Genomic DNA, 23,974 nt, shown 5'->3' on the forward strand with positions numbered 1-23,974 from the left:
TTCTCCTTCCATCCAAAACTAACCTTGCCCACCTTCGGTTCAGACCCCATCACCTCATGCCTACACTACGAACTATGCCTTTTTTTTCTACTGCATATCCGAGCAGCTCCCTCCTTAAATAGAACCTATTTCTAGACCATATCTCCTCCTAGTTAGCAATCTATATCTTGTCGTTCTTCATAAACTTCTCAAAAGAGTTCCACATGAACACTATTCTATTTCTTCATCTACTATCTACTTCTTAACCCATTCCAGCCAGGTTCTGAAACTCCATGGACATAGCACTCAATGACCATATCCTTTGGGTCAGTAAATTCAATGGACATTTTCTGTCCTCATTTTACCTGAATTAACAGTGTTATCTGATGTTTTGGACCACTCCAGGTTCCTGAGGATGTAGCAAAGGGGGGAGCTCCAGACCTGCAGTGGTGGGATTCACCCCAAAGCCGCAGTTATCTCGGAGACAAGAATTTACTGTCGATGGGGCTGGGGAGCTGGAAGTTAGGTGTTCTCACTTGACAACCTCTGTTTTTTCTTTTTACTTGAACAGGAGGCACAGCCAAGTAAGCGAGCCTAATGGTTAAATTATGACAGTTTAAGCAGAGGTTGTGAGGAATGGGAGGAAAAGCTAAAAGGAGACAAGAAAAAAAAAAAGGAAACCAGACAGCACTGAGTGCCCACTGATGCTGGACACTGTAAATTAGGACAGAGAACCGTTCGATGTGATTGTGTAAGTTCGCTACAAAAAGCCTTACCATCCCAGGGGTGAAAGCAGAGAAAATTGACAATTACATCAATCAGAGTTCAAGTTCTGCCAAACCAGATGCAGAGGAAAGAAATGGGAAATGGAGTTAAAGATATTGGTAACAGAGTGGCTGGTCCAGGAAGCGAAGAATGGAGAGTCAAGAGTAACCTTTATAAAGCGAGGAATAAAAAAGCCAGATAAAAAAGGAAATCATGGTTTAAAAAAAAAATACATTGGAAACGGTAGAATCTGGGATAGGAAGAAGACTGAAAAAAAATGGAGGTATATGGAGGAGTAAACAAGACACCGGTAGATGAGACAACAAAGGTCACAATGTAGCCGGAGAATGTCCACCCACCTCCAGAGTCTTTACCTCAGGGTCAAAAATGAGATGATACGCATGAAAGAATGATGGGAACTGTAAGGTGCTATAGAAATACCAGATATTCACGGCAGTAGCAGTAATATCACTGCTATTTTTAATATTATGATCAGTATTTATATTATGTTCCCTTTAAAAGGCAAGGTGTATATCTGAAGATATTGCTAATAGCTATGGCTAATGAAATTAGTCAAGTATCAAATCTCGTATTTTGAAACTAGACTCTAGTATTTCAATATATCTCATTCGTTTTCTCAATTTAATGCTATGAAAACTTCTTTCCGTTCCATAAAAGGTAAGTCAACATGCCTGGATAGTAATCATCTTGATAAGTTTCTTCTGTTTTCTCTGACTTCAAAGGCGCAGAAAATGTTCTAAATGTTTTATATTTCCAGGTTTCCTTTTCTGTTGTTTTAGACAGTTGATTCTCTGATGGTGTGACATAATTGTAATTTTGCTCTTCATTAAGTCTAATAGGACAAAGGAAATAAGATGCTATGGTTAACATTCTCTGTAACTTAAAATGCAAATCTTCACTCTGTACTTTACAATTCAATATAACATCTATCCTTTCAGGCAATTTTTGATAGGCATTTTGATAAGCAGATTTGAACATAGGGTCGATTTAAATGCTAGATAGATCTAAATGATATTGAAAATTTAAATCTGGAAGGGATTTAAACCTTCTCATCTAATTTTAAGATGAAGAAATGTTAATTAACTTAGTGGCAGAGTAAGGTCATACACTCATATATGAGTATACTCATATATTACTCTCAATACTCATATATTACCCTCCTTTAAAAAACAACAAAAGCAATCACCAACAACCCATAAGAAGATTAAAACCAAAGTGTTTTCACAGTACATGAGCCAACTGTCTACTTTGTAAGTGTTGGAAAAATCTTTTCATACAAACAGAACCCAAAATCACTACTTAGAACTGATTTATGTGATGGACCATACTTTTACAAGTCAGAAGAAATTCACAATTCTTTAATTCTTTACATATACTTCTTGGTAAAACAAAAAAAAAATACCCACTGGTATATTAAACAAAAACACTTCATCCCATGAACAAGAAGGTAATGCTTCTCTTCAAAGACAAAGCACAACATCTTTGAACTTGTTTAGAGCTTCATCAGGGGTTCTTAAATCCTCTCCCTCTGAGCATTTTGTGAGTCCCGCTTGGTTTCTAAACACATCGAACAGTTTCCTCCTCATTGAAATGTCTATCCATATACTTTTATTTTGGTACTGAAACGTTTACTGCTTTCTTAATAATGTTTAGTTCTTTTCACATTTTGGATAGTAATCTTTTGTCATTTTGTATGTGTCGAAAACGTCTTCTGGTTTGGACTTATCTTTTTAATTTCTTGATAAAGTCTTGATAAAAAAGAAGTTCACAACTTCATTATAATCTACTTTATCTATTTTTGCCTGTGTAGGTTTGTGTTGTTTATGTGTTACTTAAAAAATTTTTCCTTATTCCAAGGTGACGACAAACTACTTTTTCCTTAACAGTTTCAAAGTTTTATATTTTAGAATTCTTGGAATTCATACATAAGTCCTTAAATCCTTGAGTTTTGAGTGTGGTGTGAGGGGCAGATCAAATTTCTTCCCCCTCCACGTAAGGATAAGTAGCCATCACAGCACCATTATTAAACACTCCCATCATTCCCCTCACCGACCTGTGACTAACACCCATTGCATACCATTATCTATCTCCGGTTCTTTATTTTTATTTGTCTATCCATATTTCTATATCATGCTGCTTTAATTACTATAGTTTTGATAGCTATAAGTTAAGACGCTCCAATTTTCTTTTTCTTAAAGAGGGCTTACTTATTCTAGGACCTTTGCTTAGTACTATATATTTTCTCTATATATTGTTGCATTCTCAATGAGATTTTATAATTTCCTCTATGAAAGTCAGATACATCATTTAAGACATAATTTTTTCTAGGCACCTTATTTTTCATTACTACTACAAAACGGTAGTTATGCTTTAATGACATTTTCAATCTACCGCTGGACTGTATTCCTCCCCAAACGAAGGTTTTCCAGCGCCCTCCTCCAACCCTCATAGGGCAATTTACATTTTTTCTGGTCAGAACGACTTACCACTAGCCATATATTGCTGAGATTTTCACTTCATTATATCTTATTTTACCTTGATTTTGTGTCACTTTTCTCCCTGCGCATGTCTTGTTTTAGTATTTTTGTCGTATCGATGGGTATATAAGTCGCCATGTTTTTTTTTTTTGAATAAAATTACGAAGCAATGGGCTGTAAAAAAATATATACATTTTTTTACATATGGAAGGTGATTTCACAGCTATGGCAATACGGATTCAAAACTGCATACATAATCCCCAGCTTGTCACTAGGTTTAACGTAGTGTTGTTGTTACCTTCAAGGGTACCTTATGCACGGTGTAATTTCTGGACCCTTCACGATGATTGTTATCCTTCTCGATACAGTCTCTACATTGCTTAACTTCCTCTCTAAAACAATTTTTTTCCTTTCCACATTGATGAGTTGATGTAAATGCAATTCTAATTTACCTTAAGTTCCATATTGAAGGTAGTGATACATTTTAAGATCATCTTTTTAGGGAAAATCATCAGAAAGAGCTTAGGGAAGGCAACAACACTGGTAGCCTGAGCTGCAGAACTCACATCGCCATTCATTAAGTACTAAAAGGCCATATCCACGAGCAGCCGGCATTCCTCAGACAGAACTTTCAGGCTCACACTCAAGATAAGATGAAAAAACATCCCAAGGGAGATACCCCATAGGATTAAAAAACCATCCCTGAATCAAATTCATTCTGGATTTGCAACAGAGGTCAGTAGAATCTTTTGGGGAAAAAAAAGATCAAGGCATAAATATCTCAGGCTTGTGGACCAGAAAGCAAAATCAAAGATATTACGTAGGTATTCATATAACGAAAGAGAACATAGATTTCCACAAATATCTTATGGATGAAATTCAATATAGTGTAATAATAATTTAGTATAATTTTTAAAAACACAGGCCTATTAATAAGAAAAATAGAATTCTTTGGAGGAGGCTAACATGTCACTTTATTAGGATTCAAAGTTTGTGTTACCTGTGATCAAATTGGTTGCGATTATTTCTTTATAAAAACCTTTCTTAGCTTGTGTACCATATGAAAACAGGTGGCAAGTCATAGTAGACTGATAGCCCATCATTTGCCAGCCCCTACAGCAGAGCCTGCTAATCCCAACACGACTTCAACTTTGGAATGGCTCATATTTTCGACATTACCATCAGACATCCAATAAACGTAAGAAAAATGGCTCAGTCTCACTATTAATCAAACAGTGTAAAAACTTTTTTTCTATCAGGTGAAAACTATCAAGTTAACCTCACACTTCTCCATGGCAACATTGAAACACCAAATCATTTCCTCAAGGGAAAAAGAGAGGCTTAAGAATTTTATACATAGCCAAGTTTCATGTTAAATATGAAGATAACAAACATTTTCAAACATATTATTTGTAAAAAGTACATGATAATAAACCCAGTCAACGCAGAGATGAAGGCAAAACACATGGTAATAAAGAAAATAATAGTTAGAACATTAAACTCATTTAAATATAGAATGAAATCAAAATAACAATGGATTGAAAAAGAAACTAGAAGTGGTAATTACTAGTTAGAACTAGTTAACAATTAAAATATCTATGTTCAAAATTGAATGCAGCTATAGCAGTTTTAGAACTTAGAAATCAAAGTTTAGAAGAGTAATTAAATGTATTTAGTATTTTAAAGACTAAAAATGTGTTCAGTAAAGAAGCTAGAACACGAACAAGCTCAAAGGAGGAGAAATTAATATAATAGAAAACAAGCTATAATCAAGATCAATAAAACTAAAAGCTGATGAAGGAAAAAGGGAAACAGTATTCAAAATGCTCTCCCTCACCTCCCAAAAGAAAAAGACACCAGGCCAAAAAGCGTTTTACAGGTGAGCTTTATCAAACATGCCAAGAACAGAAAATCCTTAGAATATACAAACTTTCAGAAATAAAGGAAAGCTACTGAACTTATTTCTTGAAATTAAAATAACGATGTTCCCAAATCAGACAAGAACCAGTACATGCACAAAAAAAATTTATAGACACAAAAGAAGTTCATAACATTTATAAACATAAACACAAATATCTTAAATAAAATATTAGCAAATCAAATCCAACGATGTGTGTCAATGCACATACGTGAGATATATATAGATAGACGAATGAAGTTTACCCCATGAATCAAAGTACGACATCTATTAATGCTATTAATGTAATAACATTCAAAATACTAACTAATTAGAAGTTATCCTTATCTACATTAGGTTACATATCTACTCATCTGTATTTGTGTTGTGCGTATATATATATATACGTGTATGTATATAAATGGTGGTAAAGTTTTTCAAAGAGTTCATTACTCACTTATGACTGAAGCCAAACCCTCATTAATCTAGGACTAGGAGAGCTCACTCCGCCCGATCCACAGCAACTAACCCTGCCCTAGAAAGGGGAGCTCCTGAGGGCGGGGACATTGTCTGAGTCACGCCTGCTACACGGTGGATGCTCAACGAATTCCCGCGGCATGAATCCTGAAAGCGGGGCTCAGAGGCATCCCCGCGCACCTCCTGCAAGCTAGGGAACCACAAGGCCCTCCCTCCATTCCCACCCAGCTCCCCTGGGCCAACACCCGGCCGGCCCTCCCAGCCCTGTCCCTCCTGGGCCCCAGCCCGCCAGGCTCGGCTGACTGGCCGACCAAAGGCCAGGCGTCGCAGAGGGTCTCCGCCACCCTCACCTGCAACGCTGTTGCAGGTCGGCTGCCGCGGCCCTCCTTTCAGGCCTGCACACGCTGGACAGCGCCAAGTGAGGCCCGCGCAGAGGGCCAGGGGAGGGACCGCCTCACCGTGTCGCGCCGCAACCCCCTCGCCTCACCCAGCCGAGCGTAACCGCCCCACCGAGCCAGCCGCCCCGCGCACGGCCAGCAACGCCCGCTCCCCAGCCCTGCCTCAGCCCCCAAGGGCGTCGAGACACTGGCTTGGAGGACGGGGCGTATAGTGCGGCCCAGAAATTTGCATTACAGTCGGATTAGATGCATAGTGCAAGTTGAAGACCGACCCCAAGTCTAACCTATCAACCTCCCGCATGCCTACCTAGGTGCTTTCTGTCAGTTTTTCAAATGCTTTTAATGAATTTATTTGAATTGAGAAATGAAGTCGGATTTTATGACCTAAAGTCAGTTTGATTTGGCTAATTGATTTGGCGATGCTAATTATATAGCAGACATTTTTCATAAATCCAATGAACTAAATCCGCAGATTCGTGGTTTTAATAAAAAAATATTATTGAGAGACATGAAAATGGTAAGAGTCTTTAACATTGTTTTGGCAAAAGTGTACTAAAATTTAAAAAATAATTCTATTTTCCTGTTTCTGAGAACATTGGGTTAAATGAAGGGCCTGTTAGTGAAAAAAATGAACAGTATAATTAAATTACTTGATTAAAATTTCAGTAATATTCAAGGGAATACGTCTTTAAAATTGAGAAAACAAATTATTCTAACAACTAGGTAATCAGCACCACCCTAGATCACTTGACTCTGCCGCCCACTCCCTAGGGAGCAGGGCTTCTGCACGACCAGCCTCGTGTGACTCTTCCTGTCACACCACTGCACGGGACTCCAAGGAGTGAGAATTTTAAATTTAAAGTTAGCCTTCCATGTCATTATGAAAGACGAGAGAGAGAGAGAGAGAGAGAGAGAGAGAGAACAAGAACACATTTTATTTAAGGAATAACATAAAATTCCCATTGTTTAAGAACAGCTAGTTCCTGGTATTTTTGAATGGTTAATGGCAGGTATCAAGTCACCACAGCTTTTAGATTCCCATTGAACCCCTTTAAGATAGAGGTGTAACAATTTCATTTTAAACCATCAATATTTACAATACAGCAGAAACTATACCCTTTGTAATGGTTAACCATGGTAGAAAACATAAATGTTATCTTTAAAATCTATGATGGGACACATCTTTTTTCCACCAATGTGGGGAATACATGAGACAAAAATTTGAGTGACCGCCAGGCCAAGGTACGATCGTCCCTTATCGCGGTCCACTGGAACATCCTTATGGCTTGTTTTCCTGCGTCCGCCCTTGCCTTCCCCCTGCCCGTTCTAGCCGTGATCCCAGAGTGCTCTTTACGGAGTGTGAATAGTCATGTCTCTCCTCTGTTTACGAGGCTCTGAGTACTTCCCTTTTACGTAAGCTGTCTCCGGAGAGACGCACAATCCCAGGGATGCCCCAGCCCAGCGTGGCTGGACCACAGCCTGCCGACCTGACGTCATCTCAGGCCAGTCCGCCTCTCTCTCCGCTAATCACAGCGACCTCCTTTAGGCTCCTCACACAGGAAGCTCTTTTCTGCCTCGGCATCCGTTCCCTCTGCCCGAAATGCTTTTCCTTTTAGGTTTCACCTCTTTAATTTCAACTCAGCCTTCGGGGGAAAAACCAAAATGTCACCTCCTTAAAAAGACCTTCCCTGGCGCCCCAATGTCAATGAGGTCCTCTGGCAAATTTTCTCCTAACACCCTGTCTATTTCCTTTATGGTGCTCAACACAATTTATAATTACATATTTATTCCTATAATTATTAGTTTAATGCCTCTCACGTCCACTAGGCTATACTCCATGAGGGCCTGTTCTGTTTTATTCAACTCTGTATTCTTAGCACAGTAGCTAACACATAGTAGGGTCTCAACAAATCCTTATTAAAGAAATAAGATTGCTAAATAAGATTGCTTTTTTTTTTCTTACAAAGATATCAAGACCCATTTAGGTCTTATACTTTCTTTCAGCTTTTAGCTCTAAATTTTGAAACTGAAATTCATCTACTTTTTAAAAATTCTCCAGACTCTTTTTTTGATAATTCCCACTTCCTTACGGTATGAAAACACACCTAAAAACTCACCTTTTTGGTTAAATTTGCATCAGTTATACAGCCTTGGTGATTTTCGTATGTGTGCCCATTTGAATTATGGTTTATAAATGTTAACTCTTTTTATACATTATTGCAGTGGATCTTTTAAATCCAGTGCTTGTCTAAGTAGTCTGTAGTTCATCATATGCAACATGAGCACTTTCATATGTGCAGATAAAAAAGCTCTGGATTGAGACAACCATTCTGTTCCTTGTGTCATTTGCTCCAACACTAAATCTGTGTTTTTAGGACTGAAAGAGGTCTTGAAGGCTATCCCATTTTCTAAATGAGAATGATTTTACATTGTTAAATGTACATCTGTCAAATGTATAATTGACAGATAATTTTCATTTTGCTTTCCTAAATTAAGATTACTCAATATTAAAATTATTTCCCACCAAAATATAATCTTCGAATGGTGAGCTTAAAAGTTAAAAGCATTACTTTGTTCCTTTACACACTTCTAGTTCATTTGCCACTTTAAAAAAAGTATTAAGAAGTAAAATTCAGTTATTTTAGGTTATCTAAATACCCACATTGCTAAAAACCTGACAGGTACCTATAAATCAGTACTTAACTGACTAATCTATTCTTGGTTAAACCTAATTTGAATTTCAAAAAAAATGTGAGTGATGATTAGTCTTTGATTTTTTTTTTAAAATTTTAATTGCTTAAATCCAAATTCGGAATAAAAGTCACTGACAGGTTTTCTATAAAACAGTCTAACGGCTGAGTAGGGCCAGTGTTTCAGCCAAGTTTGAGGTCTAACACTGGACCTGTCAAACATTCGCCTTCATCTCATCATGCTCAGGAGAATGATCGTTTTTCCGCTGAAGCCCCAGGGCCGAAGGCGACTTCCACCAATCTCAGTGTAGAAGCCCCGTTGGAGCCAAAAATATCCCTCAAAAATGCTATTCTTCCCCCCTGCCCCCACTTCAAGAAAACTACTAGATACTTTAATTCTGTAACACAAAGAAAACTTCTGGGAATTCATTCACTTGTTTCCTTTTTTGACACACTTACTAGATTGCTGGATTCCTTGAATATGTATACGAGACTTACATTTTATAAAGCAACTTAAAATACAAAAAAATGCAAATAATAGTACTTATGTAAACTGCATAAATGTAAACTGCATACATGGGTAAAGAGAAACGCATTCGCGGGGTATCATTTGGATTTTAAGCAAGACATTAGGTAAAGATTCTCATGATGACCTTATGAACATGATGGTGACATCATAATGAGGTGGGTTTGTGAGTGGTGGGAAAATGTTTCCAAATGCCATGTTGCTAGACTCTCCTTGGCCCAATGTTATTTCAAAGACTTAGACATTGACATTTATGTCACATTGACCTTAAACTGGGATAGGGTCTATAACATCCAAGAGAACCTCAATAAACTAGAACGATAGACCAAGTCTAGCGTGATGTGATTTCACAGGGATTCTCATAGGAGCACTGGTCCCTGGTGTCAAAGAGTTGGGGACCGCTGAGCTACACAATGACCCCTGAACCTGAATTTTTATATTTCCTTGTAAACCTAAATATTTAAGCACAAAAAACACATCTATTTTGTGTGTGTGTGTGTGTGTCCTGTAGTACCTCGCAATTATAAGCACTCCATAAATATTTATCAAGCATATTTAATTTAAAACAAAGCCCAGGATAACAACATCTAGATCTATCAAACTTTCACAAAAGGAATAGCGGGGTTCTATGCAGATTGAAAAAAATATCAATGAATAGATTTGATTGTGTTTGCAAACAGAAACAAAATTAATTTATTATTGCTACTTGCTTTAAGTTCAATGTCTACAAAAGATAATAGACATTAAGCCATTTTAGTTTGGTGGTAAATTTTAATAATTTTCTCCATTTTATGTTATAACTGAAACACTCTACTTCAATATACTATAATTTACTATAAAACTATAGTGCAGAATGGTGAATTTTAAGTTTGTTTTCACACAAAAAAGAAATTGATTCAAAATGACAGGAGAAAATTATAGCAATTAATATAACCATCCAAAGCAATATTTTCTAAGCATATAAGATGGCTAGTATAGTCAGTAGAAACATGCAATAATTTGGATTTACAAATATGTCAACTTTAATCATGAACTTTAAATTCATAAATATATATCAAATCATAAAAGTCAGTATCCATCTAGTGAGAAACCTAATGACTCCTCTCAGCCAGCTATGGAAATAACAAGTTTGAATCATATTAAAAACCAACATTACCCGAATAAAGTTTTCCCAGACTCTTGTCTGTCATTTCTTGGCCTTTCAGCTAAGATCAAGTGTGGATAGTTAACATACTGCTGATGATGTTAAGAGTAATCACCCCCAGAGAATCACCCAAGTCCAGAATGTCCCTAAAGTCTGAATTAATATCCTCCTGTGTAGACATGTTGTCTTTCTAAAGTCACTAGACAGGTTCTACTCTGAATTGAATTCATGGACAGTTCCCAGACTGACCTGCTCAGCCATGAACCTTACAGATTTGCAGATTAAGTCTGGAGAAATTCTTCCTGCAAACTAAGCTCTGGAGCCGTTCTAAGGTTGCATTTCACACTCCACAATAGGGCTTACTTCTGCTTCACCAGTTTTGCAACTTCTGCATTGTTTTTACGCTGTATTAAATATTTAGGGCTCCTGTGATGTTCGAATCCATCTAGATTCGTGGTTCTTTGTGAGCTTCCGCACAAGTCATTTACCCAATTGAGTCCCATTGGGAGCATAAATCTTTCTTGGCAATACACTAGTAGGGAGTGTGTTTGAATTCGGAAGAACCAAGAGCGGGTAGAATTGGAAGGAGTGCTTTCTCCCAGACTCATTGCACTTGGCTTGCCTTAGAGAATTGCTGATTTTGATGGTTTCTGCTCTCTGATTTATGATTTATATGTTTTAGCTAAAATAATCAGTTTGCCACCCCACTAGGAAGAGGTAGGCAGGAATCTTTGTGACTTGAGTTTGTAGAAAACCCTACAGTAGAGTCTATTTCTAATTAGAGATAATTTCCTCTCCACCTGATTCATTTATGCTGCTTAATTTTCTGTTCTTTGAACCAGTGTTGCTAATTTGCATCAAACTGCTTAAAATGACATTAATCTTCTCACTTTCAACAACTTTCATAACCAAAGTCCCTAACTTACTGTGAATTCTTACTTTGACTCTCTTTCCCTGTAATTAGATCAGAAGTGGATTTTCAAAGGACACACACGATTACACTTGAATTATGCATTAGTCTATCCGATTAGGATCCTCCCTGGCAGTTAAGTGATTTTGATTATGGGTGTGGGCATGTGTGAGCAGAGCAGGTTGTGGAAAATAAAAGAGCCATCATCTTGGGGTCTGGGCCGCTGCCTTCGGGAAGCAGCTATGAGGACCCAGGATGCCATGCAAGAGGAGACAGAAGGAAGGTGGAAGAATCTGGAAGGCCAATTTACTTAATCCCAAGGACTTGGAGTCTGTCCTAGTCGGTGATGCCATCAACTGTCTTGTGAGCCTGTAATACTCACAGAGTTGGAGGAATTCCTCTTTTCTTGAGGGCTCCAAAGTATCCTGAGTTACCTGGCCTATCCAGGAAGTGACCTTGCTCGCTCACCTTTAAGTCTGGGAATGCTGTAAAACAGGTGCCATGTTGCTTTTCCAAAGGGAGTTCTTTTAGGTCCCTAAAGTCAACCATATTTCCTTAAAACTGTGTGGCCGTATCTGATTCTGGGCACATCACTCTCAAAGATGACGTTGCAGTCAAAGTTTTGGTAATATAACCAACGTTTCTGATTGTGCCCTGTTACAAGAACAGATTCTTACTGAACTCACGCAAATAACTCTATGTCCATGAAAATAAAAACACCCAATAAGAGTTTTTGAATTCTGAAGGGATCAAAAAGGGAGAAAAAGATAAATGTTTCAATTGTGTACAAAAGCGCACTTTATGAAACTGAGTAGGTTGGAGGTAGCTTATGAGAAGAAAAAATGTGTTCCTTAAATCTGAAGAGAAAACAAAACATAAAAGAGCCAGCACTGTTTCAAGCAAAAAGTCATAAAAATTATAATCATCTTCATTAGTTCGTTAGTGCCATATAATTAATTCAGGTTTTTTTTTTTTTAAATCTATCAGTTTCTCTGTTAGAGTTCTGAAAAATTTTACTGAGTTTAGCGGTATATTTTAATGTTATCATAAAACTTTGACAGCAACATTTTTGGCAACCTGACATTGCCACAATATCCAAAAGCATGATTTTGCATTTTACAAAAGGATTCCTCTACGTGCAATTGAATGGTCCTTGACCATATAGATGGAGCGATTAGAACATATCTTAAGATATGGGATATATTTTTACCCATTGTTTTGCTCAGAAGTGCTGGATAGGTAGGCAATGATGCTCAGGGTCAACTCAGCAATTGAATCTCTCAAACGTGACATATGGGTTATGGAGAGGCAAGGTCAAGGTCATGCCCGCTCCTGCAGAGCAGCGTCCAGGCTGGGTCCACTGTTCCACCAGCTACTAAGAAGCAGTTTCTCCAGAAGAGGCTGATCCCTGCCAGTCCTAAGACCCCGCAAGCTGGTATCTAGCTTGTCCAACACGTACACATGATCACATCCTAGGGCACAAGCCAGCTTGACATGCACAGTCAGGACTGGTACCAGTGTTTAACACTGTATAGCCGGAGGCATTGCCTCCCCATGACACGCCCTTGTCCAGGACATTATCTGGAGCTGCTCTCAGTGATTCTCAGACAGTCTGGGAAACCCCACCTACGTGGTACTATCATTCCCTGGTTCACCAACTTGACCATAAGTTGCAATATTCTGGGAACTTTTAGAAAATATTCATGCTTGGTCCTACCTCTGGAGCTTCTGATTTAATTGGTTTGGGGTACAGTCAGGGCATCAGGAGCTTCCAAAGGTCCCCACACGGCCCCAATGTGCAGCAGGGTTTGAATGCAACTGGTATAGCTAGTAAGGCCTCTCAGTGCAGAAAAGAAGAAAATCACCGCAGATTTGGGCCCTAGCAGGCACCCCCTTGGGGAAGGCTCCACCAAACACATCATCCTTCCTGAGGTTCTTCCTGCCCTTGGCTCAGATGAAGGCCGCGCGCGCATGGACCCCTCCTGGTACCCCACCTCTGCCACTCTCCCAGCTCAAGCTGATGAACTGGAGGCTGGATCATTGCACCCCCTGCCGTGGCTAAGAAAGGAATAACAATACTAATTATAATTATAATTGTTTTTAAAAGATAAAATGCTGTTCTCTGGAGAGCGCCGGCTCAGTAAAAATGCCAGCAGCATAGACTCCAAACTGTGAAAACTGTAAATCTCGGGACAGCCAGTTTTATTTCCGTCGTCCTTAAAAACTGCATAGCGCTTGCGAAAGCTGAAATGATTCCCAAAAATCACATACATTTAATTATCGGAAGTTAATTCTAGCCACTTTGCCAATAACTCTTAAGGGGAAAAAGTAGAAAGAACATGTATTAAGGGGAAATGCGTTATCGTAATTCAGTAATTAAAAGGGCCTTCAAAGAGAATATTTAAAATCAAGAGCAAATATGAGTATATATTCTGGGCTCATCCCTAAAAAATCTCAGAAAAAAATTCTGTACTCTAAAAGTACTTATTTTGTGCCCCTCAAGGATCTACCCCCCTCCATCTTTCTCCCCCCTCCCCCCCCCCAAAAAAACACATATGGAATTATCTAGTACACATCTACACACATGTATGGCAAGGAAAAGGTGATTTGGGTAACATTTAGACTCATGGAAGGCAGCGTGGTGCTCTAGAAGGAGCATGGGGTTTTGGAGTCCCACAGAACTGGCTTTGAATTCTATCTTTACTGCAATTTCAGCGTGACCTTGGACAACTTATTTAAACTCTGTCTCCATTTCTTGTAAAATAGGAATAGTCTCACAGCGCCATGCATGGCTGAGGGAAGGGGGAGGGACTAAAATTGAGGAACACTTCTGATGCTGGTCCAGTCCTGGTTTCTTCTCTTCCCTTAAATTCATTCGGCTGAAAACCAAAACTACACACCTGCCCCTCTCAGGGTACTACTATGTCAGCACGACTTCGCTCTTCCAGGGTAATCTTGCCCACGCAAATAACCTGATTGTTCATTATAGGAACTTTGCAAAAGACTCATTGACATTCAACAGGAAGCATCAACAGCTAGTTTATGGTCTAAAATTTCCTGTCTTCAAAATCTTTGCCTTGCTGTTTCTGTCAGTCCTAAACCATGAGAGACTCAATAAACAAATGAACAATGGCCAGACTACATACAAAAAGAAAACTCTGACCCACAATCTGCAGCAGCCGACCCAGAAAACTAACTTATTATCAAGGGTAACCAGCCCAGGAAGCCCACCTGCTATCTACAGGTCAGATTTGTAGCAAGTTGGACCACTATCTCTAGTAAACAATCTAGAAAGCCAAATGATAACCCTTGTAACAATTGACGTCTAACAGCCAGGACTTGACTGCTAACTGCCAACTTTCTAATATCTGTGCCCATCCAGAGGAGAAAGCCAAATATGTACCCCTAACCAGTCACACAGGATGCCCCATGCCAGTAACCTCTAACCGGGACACACATAAATTCCCTCTTTTCTACCATAATGCTTTCCCACGCCTCTGCCTTCCTTTGAGTCTATGTCCAAGGCCAATGGGTAGTGTTGGTGACAGCTGGGGAGCCGGCATTCGACACAACCAATATTTGTTGAGCATCTACTATCTGCCCGGAACTGCTCTAAACTTGGGCTACGTCAGTAAACTAATGAAGAGGCTAGCCCTCCTGAGCTGACATTCATAACATAAGAAGGTGAATTATATAGATGATTGGAGGTAATAAAGAGGTATGATAAGGTAAGCGGGATCAAGAGGGCCTGAGGAGGAGAAGGTGGGTCGTAGGATGCAATAGTATGAGATTTTAGAAAAGTTTGTAGGGAAGGAAAAATAATTTTCCCTTTACCCTTCTAGGTTATCGGCTGAGACACCCTATAATAAAAGACAGATAACATGAAGGGGAAAAAACCAGAAGTTTAATAACATGTGTGCCTCCTACGTCCATGGGAGAGACCCAGGAGAACCGAGTGGCTCTCTGGAACAGAAGGAGCCTTCATTGTCAACACCAAATCCAGCTTAAGACAGAAGAGGGTGAGGGGTGGGGGGGTCAGGCAAAGCACAGTGATCAAGGGATTGGTTGTTATGCAGACTGAGTCACTTTCTTCCTCCTCATAAGGGTTTCTAGAGATTTAGTACCTCCTCTCCCTGATTCTGACACTCTTACAAACGTGTCTCACAAAAGGGTAACTTCCACTGTTTTCAGAGCTTTTCCTTTGTCTGATGTTTCTTTAAAATAACCAGATCAAGATAAGCCTTATGCCAAAGGGTCATACTTGGGGGTGACGTGTTCTGGTCCCCCTCAGCTTGAAGGAAGTGAGGGGGTTAGCCCCCTCAGCTTGAAGGAAGTGGCCATCTGGGAGAAGAGATTTCGGGTAGAAGGAGCTGCTAAAGTCCCTGAGAGCTGAAGCCATCCTACGCATCAGACATCACAGAGCAATCGCTAGGATTGCAAGTGATCGTGAAACACTTCCTTTAACTCCACCTCGAAAGAGATTTGTCCGTTTCCATATCTCCATTCTATTTGCAATTCGGCTCCCAGTCAGAAACACAGTCCTATAACTCTCAGTGCACAGAAAAGAGAGTGAATAAATTATGTCTGACATTTCCAGACAGAAGGTTCTTTACAAGGATTAAACTTCACGGTGCTTAGGAAGATAAATATTTGATAGGATTTGCAGCAAGAAAATGTCACAAGTAAGGCCAAAGTTTTAATAGCAAAAACACAAAGGTATTGAAATATCTTTGTAAGCCCTTGCAACATATGAAAAAAATCAGTTTTCTGCCTTTCAAACACAACAAAACATTGTCGCCAACTGTTAAAAACGTCTTTGCTTTGGTAGTTTTTATTGTATTAAATTAATAAAAACTAAGTTACTTTTCATAAACAGGCAGAGAGTATCTACACCAGACATATGTCTCAGGTAAGAAATAAGACCAGTTCTGGCCTTGGGCAATTCACTGTCTCAAGAAAAAAAGCACAGAGATGAATGATCGGGATACAAATGGTAGGAAATAACAGAGAGGTCACTTGGTGCGCAGGGGACAGGGTGTTTGAAAACTGACGATAGCAAACAGGCGTAGCACTGTGTGGCCGTGAGACGGAGATCGATTTTGACCACATTTGCAGACGAGAAAACTGATACACAGAGGAGTTAAGGGGCTTGCCCCAGGTTAACACAGCAAGCAGATGACCCAGTCAGGCCCAGAACCCACGTGACCCGGTCCCCGCCCTCAACGCCTGTGCGTCTTCTCTAATGAACGGGAGTTTCTCTTTAGGGAGAGAAAGGGGAAAGGGTTGGGAATAATACAATGGCAATAACTATGTACCTATCAATTATCACTATATATGTAATTGGATTAAATGCTCCAGTCAAAGGCATGGGGTGATGAATGGGTAAGAAAACAAGATACACTCTGGACAAGATGCTCACTTCGGATCAAAAGACAGGCTAAAGTAAAGGGATAAAAAAAAGGTATTTTATGCAAATGAAAAAAAATGCTGGGGTGGCAATATTCATACTAGACAAAAGAGACTTTAAAGCAAAGGTGATAATAAAAGGCAAAGAAAGATCTCGCATAATGATAAAGGGATCAGTCCACCAAGAGGATCTAACCTCAGTGAACATTTATGCACCCAACACAGGAGCACCTACGTATGTCAATCAAATACTGACCGATATAGAGGAAGAGATGGGGGCTTTCACGCCCCTCTGATATCAAAGGATAGGTCTTCCCGACAGAAAATCTACAAGGATGCAGTGGCCTTACGTGTCACACTAAACCCGATGGATTTAATTGATATTTTTAGAGCATTTCACCCCAAAGCAGCAGAATATACATTCTCCTCAAGTACACATGGAACGTTTTCCTGGATAGACCACATGTTAGGCCATAAACAAGTCTCAATAAATTTAAGAAGATTGAAATCGTATTAAGCATCTTTTCTGACTAAATGGTATGAAATTAGAAATCCATGACAAGAAAACTGAAAAATACACAAACATATGGAGGCTAAATAACGTGACAGTAAATAATAAATAGGTTAGCAATGAGATCAAGGAAGAAATAAAAAGCTAACTAGGGACAAATGAAAAGGAAAACACAATGACTCAAAAATCTATGGGACTCAGCAAAAGTGGTCTGAAGACGGAAATCCTAGAATACAATCCCATTTACAATTCCGTTTAAAAAACAAACAACAAAGAATCTAGGAATAAATTTAACCAAGGGGTTAAAAGATTTGTACTTAGAAAATTATAAGACATTGAGGAAAGAAATCTAAAAAGATACAGATCAATGGAAATATATGCCATGCTCATGCATAGGAAGAATTAACATCATTAAAATGTTCATAGTACCCAAAGCAATCTACAGATTCAATGCGATCCCTATGAAAATACCAATGGCATTTTTCACAGAACTAGAACAAGTAATTCTAAAATTTATATGGAACCACAAAGACCCCAAACAGCCAAAGTAATCTTAAGAATAAAGGTGGTGGTATCACTACCTGATTTCAAACTGTACTACAACGCTGTAGTCATCAAAAAAATAAAATAAAATAAGCACAGGATCAGCAGAAAGAAAAAGAAAAAGAGAGAGAAGGAGGGAGGGAGAGACAGACAGACAGAACAAAACAGACGCGTTGATCAACGGCACAGAAGAGCCCAGAAAGTAAGTCGTGCCTCTGTGGTCAATTAATCTATGACAGAGGAGGCAAGAGTATAAAATGGGGTGGAGACAGTCTCTTTGATAAACGGTATGGGGAAAACTGGGCAAATATATGCCAAAAAAAAGAAACTGGACCACCTTCTTACACCATATACAGGAATAAGCTCTGAATGGATTAAAGACTTTTCGTAAGAACCAAAACCATAAAACTTCTAGAAGGAAACACAGGCAGTAACATCTCTGACATTGCTCTTAGTAATATGCTTTCTGACCTATCATCGCGAGCAAAGGAAACAAAAGAAAAAATAAATAAATGGGCACAACGTCAAACTAAAAAGGTTTGTACAGCAAAGAAAGACAAGACAAAAAGACAACCGACCGAATGGGAGGAGAGATTTGCTCATGACCCATCTGACGAGAGGTTAAGATCCAAAATCTATGAAGAACCCATACAACTCAATAAACGAATAATCCAGTTTAAAAATGGGCAGAAGACCTGAACACACATGTCTCCATAATGTATAATGTATTGGCTAGGAAATACAGATGTTCGATAGACATATGAAAATATACTAGAGGTCACGAATCATCTAAGAAATGCAAATGAAAACCACAATGAGGTATCACCTCCCACGCGTCATGAAGTCTATCATCAATAAAACAGGTGTTGGAGAGAATGTGGAGGAAGGAGAACTTTCGTACACTGTTGGTGGGATTGCAAATTGGTATAGCCCCTACGGAGAACAGTCTGGAGGTTCCTCAGAAAATTCAAAATGGATATACCTTTGACCCAGCAATTGCACGTCACAATAATTCGTAAAGATCTATGCACCCCTATGTTCATGGCAGCACAATTTACAATAGCCCAGTTACGGAAGCAACCTAAATGCCTGTCAACGGACGACGGAAAAAGAAGTTATGGTTCATGTATACAATGGAATATCACTCAGCCATTAAAAAAATGAAATCTGACCATTCGCAATGACAAGGATGGACATAGAGATTATTATGCCGAGTGAAATAAATCAGACAGAGAAAGATAAATACCATATGATTTCACATATATGCTGAATCTAAGGAGCAAAAAGAACCAATGAATCGAAAACAGACTCACAAATATAGAGAACAATTTGGTGACGGCCAGGGGAAGGGGGTTGGGGGTCTGGGAGAATGGGGTGAAGGGTTAAAGAAGGACAAATTAGTAGTTAATTGATGGCCATGGGGATGAGGAGCACAGCAGAGGGAATGAAGTTAGCATAATGTATTGGCTAGGTGGAGGGCCAGGAGAGAAACAATTAATGGGATCAGTTTACAAAGTTTATAAATGTCTAACCAATACATTGTATATTTGAAACTAATAAAAATTTTAAAAAGATGTTTTTTCAAAGAGGACACACAGACGGCCAGCAGCTACATGAAAAGACGCTCAACAGAGAAATGCAAATCAAAACCACAATGAGATACCACCTCACACAGATTGGAATGGCTATTATAAAAAAAATAATAATAATAACAAGTGTTTGCAAGGATGTGGAGAAAAAGCAACACTCGGACACTTTTGGTGGGAAGCCAACTTGGGCTGCCACTGTGGAAAACAAAATGCCGTTTCCTCGAGAAATTAATTTTTGAAAAAAGCAGAAATTAATAAGTGGAACTATGACTCAATAATTCTACTTCTGGATATTTCTCTGAAAACAAAAACAAAAACAAAAACAAAACATGAACTCAAAAAGATACGTGTGCACCGCCATGTTCATTGCACTTATTTTCAGTACCAAAGATATGGAAACAACCTAAGTGTCCGTCAACGGATGAATGGACAAAAAATTTGTGATACACGCAAAGGCACCCAAAAAATGGAACATTAGCCATAAAAAGAATGAAATGTTGCGTTTGTAACAACATGGATGGACCCGGAGGGTCTTATGCTATGTGAAATAAGTCAGAGAAAGACAGATACCGTGTGATCTCTCTTCTACGTGGAATTAAAACAACAGTGAGACTCATGGATAGAGAGAGCGGACCGGTGACGGCCAGGGGCCGAGGTGGGAGGCAGGAGAAATGAGTGAAGCGGGGAGGGGAGGGAAATCACAAGGTTAAAAAACGCAGCTGATGTAAAATAGAAATGCTGAATTATGCTCAACATACTGACCATATGCGAAATATGCAACTGTATGCTCATGTAGGACATTGTATTACATATATAAAAACAGTTACATACCCATTATTTCTAAAGTAATGAAAAACAAATACCACATTCTACATCTTTAAGATAAAACCAAATAATAGCATACTCCTAAATAGTTACGTAAAAGCTGTACAAAGTCAAGAAATTCACAGGTGACTTATTTGTACCCAGCCCAACATCATAAGCAGGTACAAAATAGTCATTTAGCTGATTACAATGCAGCCTTTCGCCTATGCAGAAGTCACTCAAAGATCATTCTCTTCATCTCTAAAAGCCCTTAAATACAGAACTCGTTTTGTTGTCATAAATTTCCTTTTTCAAGTGGACCAAGAAAAACAGAAAAAAAAAATCTATTCGAATATTTAGAAGCACAAGGAACACTGTAAACAAGTATAATACATTGAGTTTGTCTCACGACCACTTTAATATGTAATGAGAATTATTCAGACATGCTCTTGAGTCTATTTGAGGGAAATAGGCAAGCAATTTTCTGATTTGTAACAGCAGGCAGATATGCTTTTAAGTAAAATGTTCCAATTTTGTAGTCGACGACTGACATGTACTTGAAACATTATGTAAACAGTCTTAACATTGAGAAAGCGAAAATTAAAGAGGGGCTACATCAAACTAAAGAGCCACGCAGCCAAAGAAACCAGTAAGGAAAGGAAAAGGCAGCTTACAGAACGAGCGGGAGACTCCGCGGGGCGCACGCCTGAGACGCCTTCACGACCTGACTGTGTAACGGACACGCTGTGCTCTCCTTGCTGGTCGGCTCCCACTCTGCGCCCCTGGCCTGCACCGTGAGCTCGCAGCTCTGCCTCCCAGAACCCGGGTCTGGCCGGAATCCCTCCCCACGCACAGCTGCCACCCCACCTCCTGCTCCAGTAAAGCTTCTGAACCTACATCCACCTGGACCGGAGAGAGCCACCTGATGCCCCTTATCCCAGGATGCGGGGGAGGGCTTGCAACACGCAGCCTGGTTCTCACCGGGGAGTTAGAACCACCTGAGACCCCAGCTGGAGGCAGTTGAGCCGGGAGGCTGGGTCGGAGCACCCTCTCCTGAAACCCAGAGCCGGCCCCCAGGATGCACGAGGCGGAGCTGACCGCTTCAGCTCACGCCATGGCCCACTCTTGCTCCAGTGACCTCTGTGACCTCTGAGACCCGGCTCCCTTCCACACCAACATCAAAACCGCTCTATCAGGAAGAACGGGCGACCCTTCCAAACCCACGTCGCCCCTTGTTCTTCCGGACCTGGCGAAGCCTCGTCCCCCTCTCAAGACTGTAACGTGACACTCGGATTTCGCCAATGACCCATGTGCCACGTGCATGATCAAGGTGGATGAGTGTCGCTTACTCAGGTCCTAGAGTTGTGACAAAGGCAGAGATCCGTTGTCAGGGCACGCTCAGTGTAAAATGTCCCCAAACAACGTTTTCGTTGCTCTGAACGTAAGGTCAAATCAATAAAAATCCATCTCGGTCAGTCATAGGTAACAGATCAGACATGAGGTAGCAACGATGCCACTTAATTTATTACATGAAAATGTGTGACTTAGCATGTGGCAACGAAAATGACGGAAGTGATGTTAAATTGGACATAAAACAATCGTAAAATGTTCGCAGAATCCAGTTAGCGTAACATTAAAAGGAGAATCTCTTTAGCGTAGGTATGAAATTGTAAGTATAACGAGAAAGACTCTAACTACAGAACACTAAATAATCCCTCGAGCCAGATTAACTAGATTAACCCCGCAAAATTGAACGTAACAACAAATCAAAACCCTAGTAAATAGAAACGGAACGACAACAAAGATCTCCTTTCTCTCCACACAACCCCTAATTTCTCACCCACAAAATCATCTACTCTTCATAATATTTTTTCTCTCCAAAGAATTTCATAAAGACACAAGTCGGTCATCACGAAGCATTATGCTTCAGGGCAGGAGTCACATGGAAACACAGGCAGGTGACAGTCAGAGCCGTTTCGGGGCGTCTGTCTGGGCTCCAGCCGCTCTCTCCTCCCTGGACAGACAGACTTCCCTCAGGGCCACGGCCAGTGCCGCCCTCGCCTGTGGCTATTGCTACAGGTTAGCGCTTGTCGGTGAAGAATGCCCGTGTGGGAGGGTGTGCCGCCCAGCCCGGGAGTCACCTGGCCCACCCACTTTCCCAAATCCAGAGGTCTTCCGAGCCCCCTCCTGCACCGCCTCCCGCCTGCAGGCTCCCCGGCCATGCCTCCGTTCTCCCCTTGGCAGCACCTGACCTCCTGGCCAGGTTGAGGCTGTTCTATAGCTGGCCTGCAGAATAGGCAGCGGGCCAGGCCCGTGGGGACTGCCACCCCTAAGCCAGGCCTCCTGTTTCGCCTGGGTAGTCCGGGCATCGTTTTCGTGGACGCTTCCCCTTTAAAAACGAATGACAATGCGGACCTTGAACCACACAGGGGATGAAGCGCACCAGCCCGGAGCCTGCCCTGGGCTTGCTGGGACCCTCTGTCCTCCTCTCCTGGAGGGCCCTGACGGGGACCGGCCCGAGGTCAGTCGTCTGGACGGCTGTGCGACCTCAGAGCGAGTGCTCCTCATTCAGGGACCAGGAGTGTTTATTTCCGCTAACGCGGGCACCGAAAATGGAGGAGTCGCCCCTGGAGCAGCATCGAGAGGAGAAAGGTCGGGGCCACGTCCCTGCCACCCCCTTTCTTTGAGGGGGGCGCTCTCCCCCACCCCCGTCGCTGCCAGCGGCACGTGTGCTGGGCCCCCAAACCCATCCTCATCTGAGAACAGCGATGACAGGTCTCTTCCTATCCGGGGGGCGTATTTCTCTGTGCTCGTCTCACTGTGCGAGAGGACACACGGTCACCACCAAGGTGTCATGTCCACTTCTGGCCCCGTCTCGTGGTATCGGCACCCCTCTCTACCTGACATCCTCGGTCCCAAGTCCCCATCCTGTTCCACCCGACTTTTCCGCTCATAAATCACTAACCCTGAAAGACCATGGTCCCGCCCACACTTCCAGGGTGATACGCGAAGACCGCCCCTAAAAGTCACCAGGCAGGTACACGATCGCCCCCAGCCAGAACCTCCTGCGAGGACCTCCTCTGGTCCCTACTGGCCGAGGCTCTTCGTTCTGCGTGACATGATGGCTCACTCGCCCTGCCAGGCGAGCCCTGTCCCCGACCCTGGATTCGAATTCCATCCGCAAACCGGAATCAGTTCGTTAATTGACAGGATCTGTGCAAATCTGACCCCAGCCTGCAGACCCAAACGTCCACCGGTCCCCTCTCCATGTCAGGAATAATGTCCGTGGCTCAGTTCACACTGCCCAGGTGTCCCGAGCTGGACCGACAGCATCCCCAGATAATTCGACCCTCCCTCATTGATCCCTGACTCACTTTGGGGTGCTAATATATTCTCTAACCCTGCGTGTCATTCTGGGCACCCAGCCACCCCACACTCCTATCAGTGAGCCATCCATCCCCCCTCTGAACCCACCTAGAGATTCTCAATGTCCAATAACTCCTTGTCACTTTTGAAGTTTCATACAAAATGTCATTTCCACAGAGCATCCTTTCTTGATGCAGGAAGCCAAAGAATAATATTACCTTCTTCTCTTTTAAAATTTTTACCTGTGTGTTATCTGTACCTTTCATATTGTTTTCTCCTGACTCAGCGAGATGCTCCTGGAAGACTAATGTGAGCCTTCAGCATTTTACACAGAAGTAGTCAGTGCTCAGATTTATTGAAAGTGTAGATGCTTCAAACTCCAAAAACTTACCTAAAAGTATTTCAAATAAATTCACTCAGCTGCAAGTATATAATGATATGATTTGAAGTGGCATTCTGTAATAATTCATC

At 40.9% G+C, this 23,974-nt stretch overlaps 1 protein-coding gene across 1 annotated transcript in view; it reads right to left on the reverse strand.

The window, feature by feature from the left end:
- DNAH14 (dynein axonemal heavy chain 14) overlaps positions 1–23,974 on the reverse strand; it is a 193,830-nt gene that overhangs the window by 165,794 nt on the left and 4,062 nt on the right. The window contains exons 3-4 of the mRNA XM_036235400.1: positions 3,301–3,416; positions 1,437–1,597 (exon numbers count right to left, since the gene is read on the reverse strand). Coding sequence (XP_036091293.1) covers positions 1,437–1,597; positions 3,301–3,380 — 241 coding nt within the window. The 5' untranslated portion in view covers positions 3,381–3,416. The remainder of the gene's footprint in view (positions 1–1,436; positions 1,598–3,300; positions 3,417–23,974) is intronic.

This window comes from Rousettus aegyptiacus, unplaced genomic scaffold, assembly GCF_014176215.1.
Source record: "Rousettus aegyptiacus isolate mRouAeg1 unplaced genomic scaffold, mRouAeg1.p scaffold_m13_p_18, whole genome shotgun sequence".
Taxonomy (NCBI): Eukaryota; Metazoa; Chordata; class Mammalia; order Chiroptera; family Pteropodidae; genus Rousettus; species Rousettus aegyptiacus.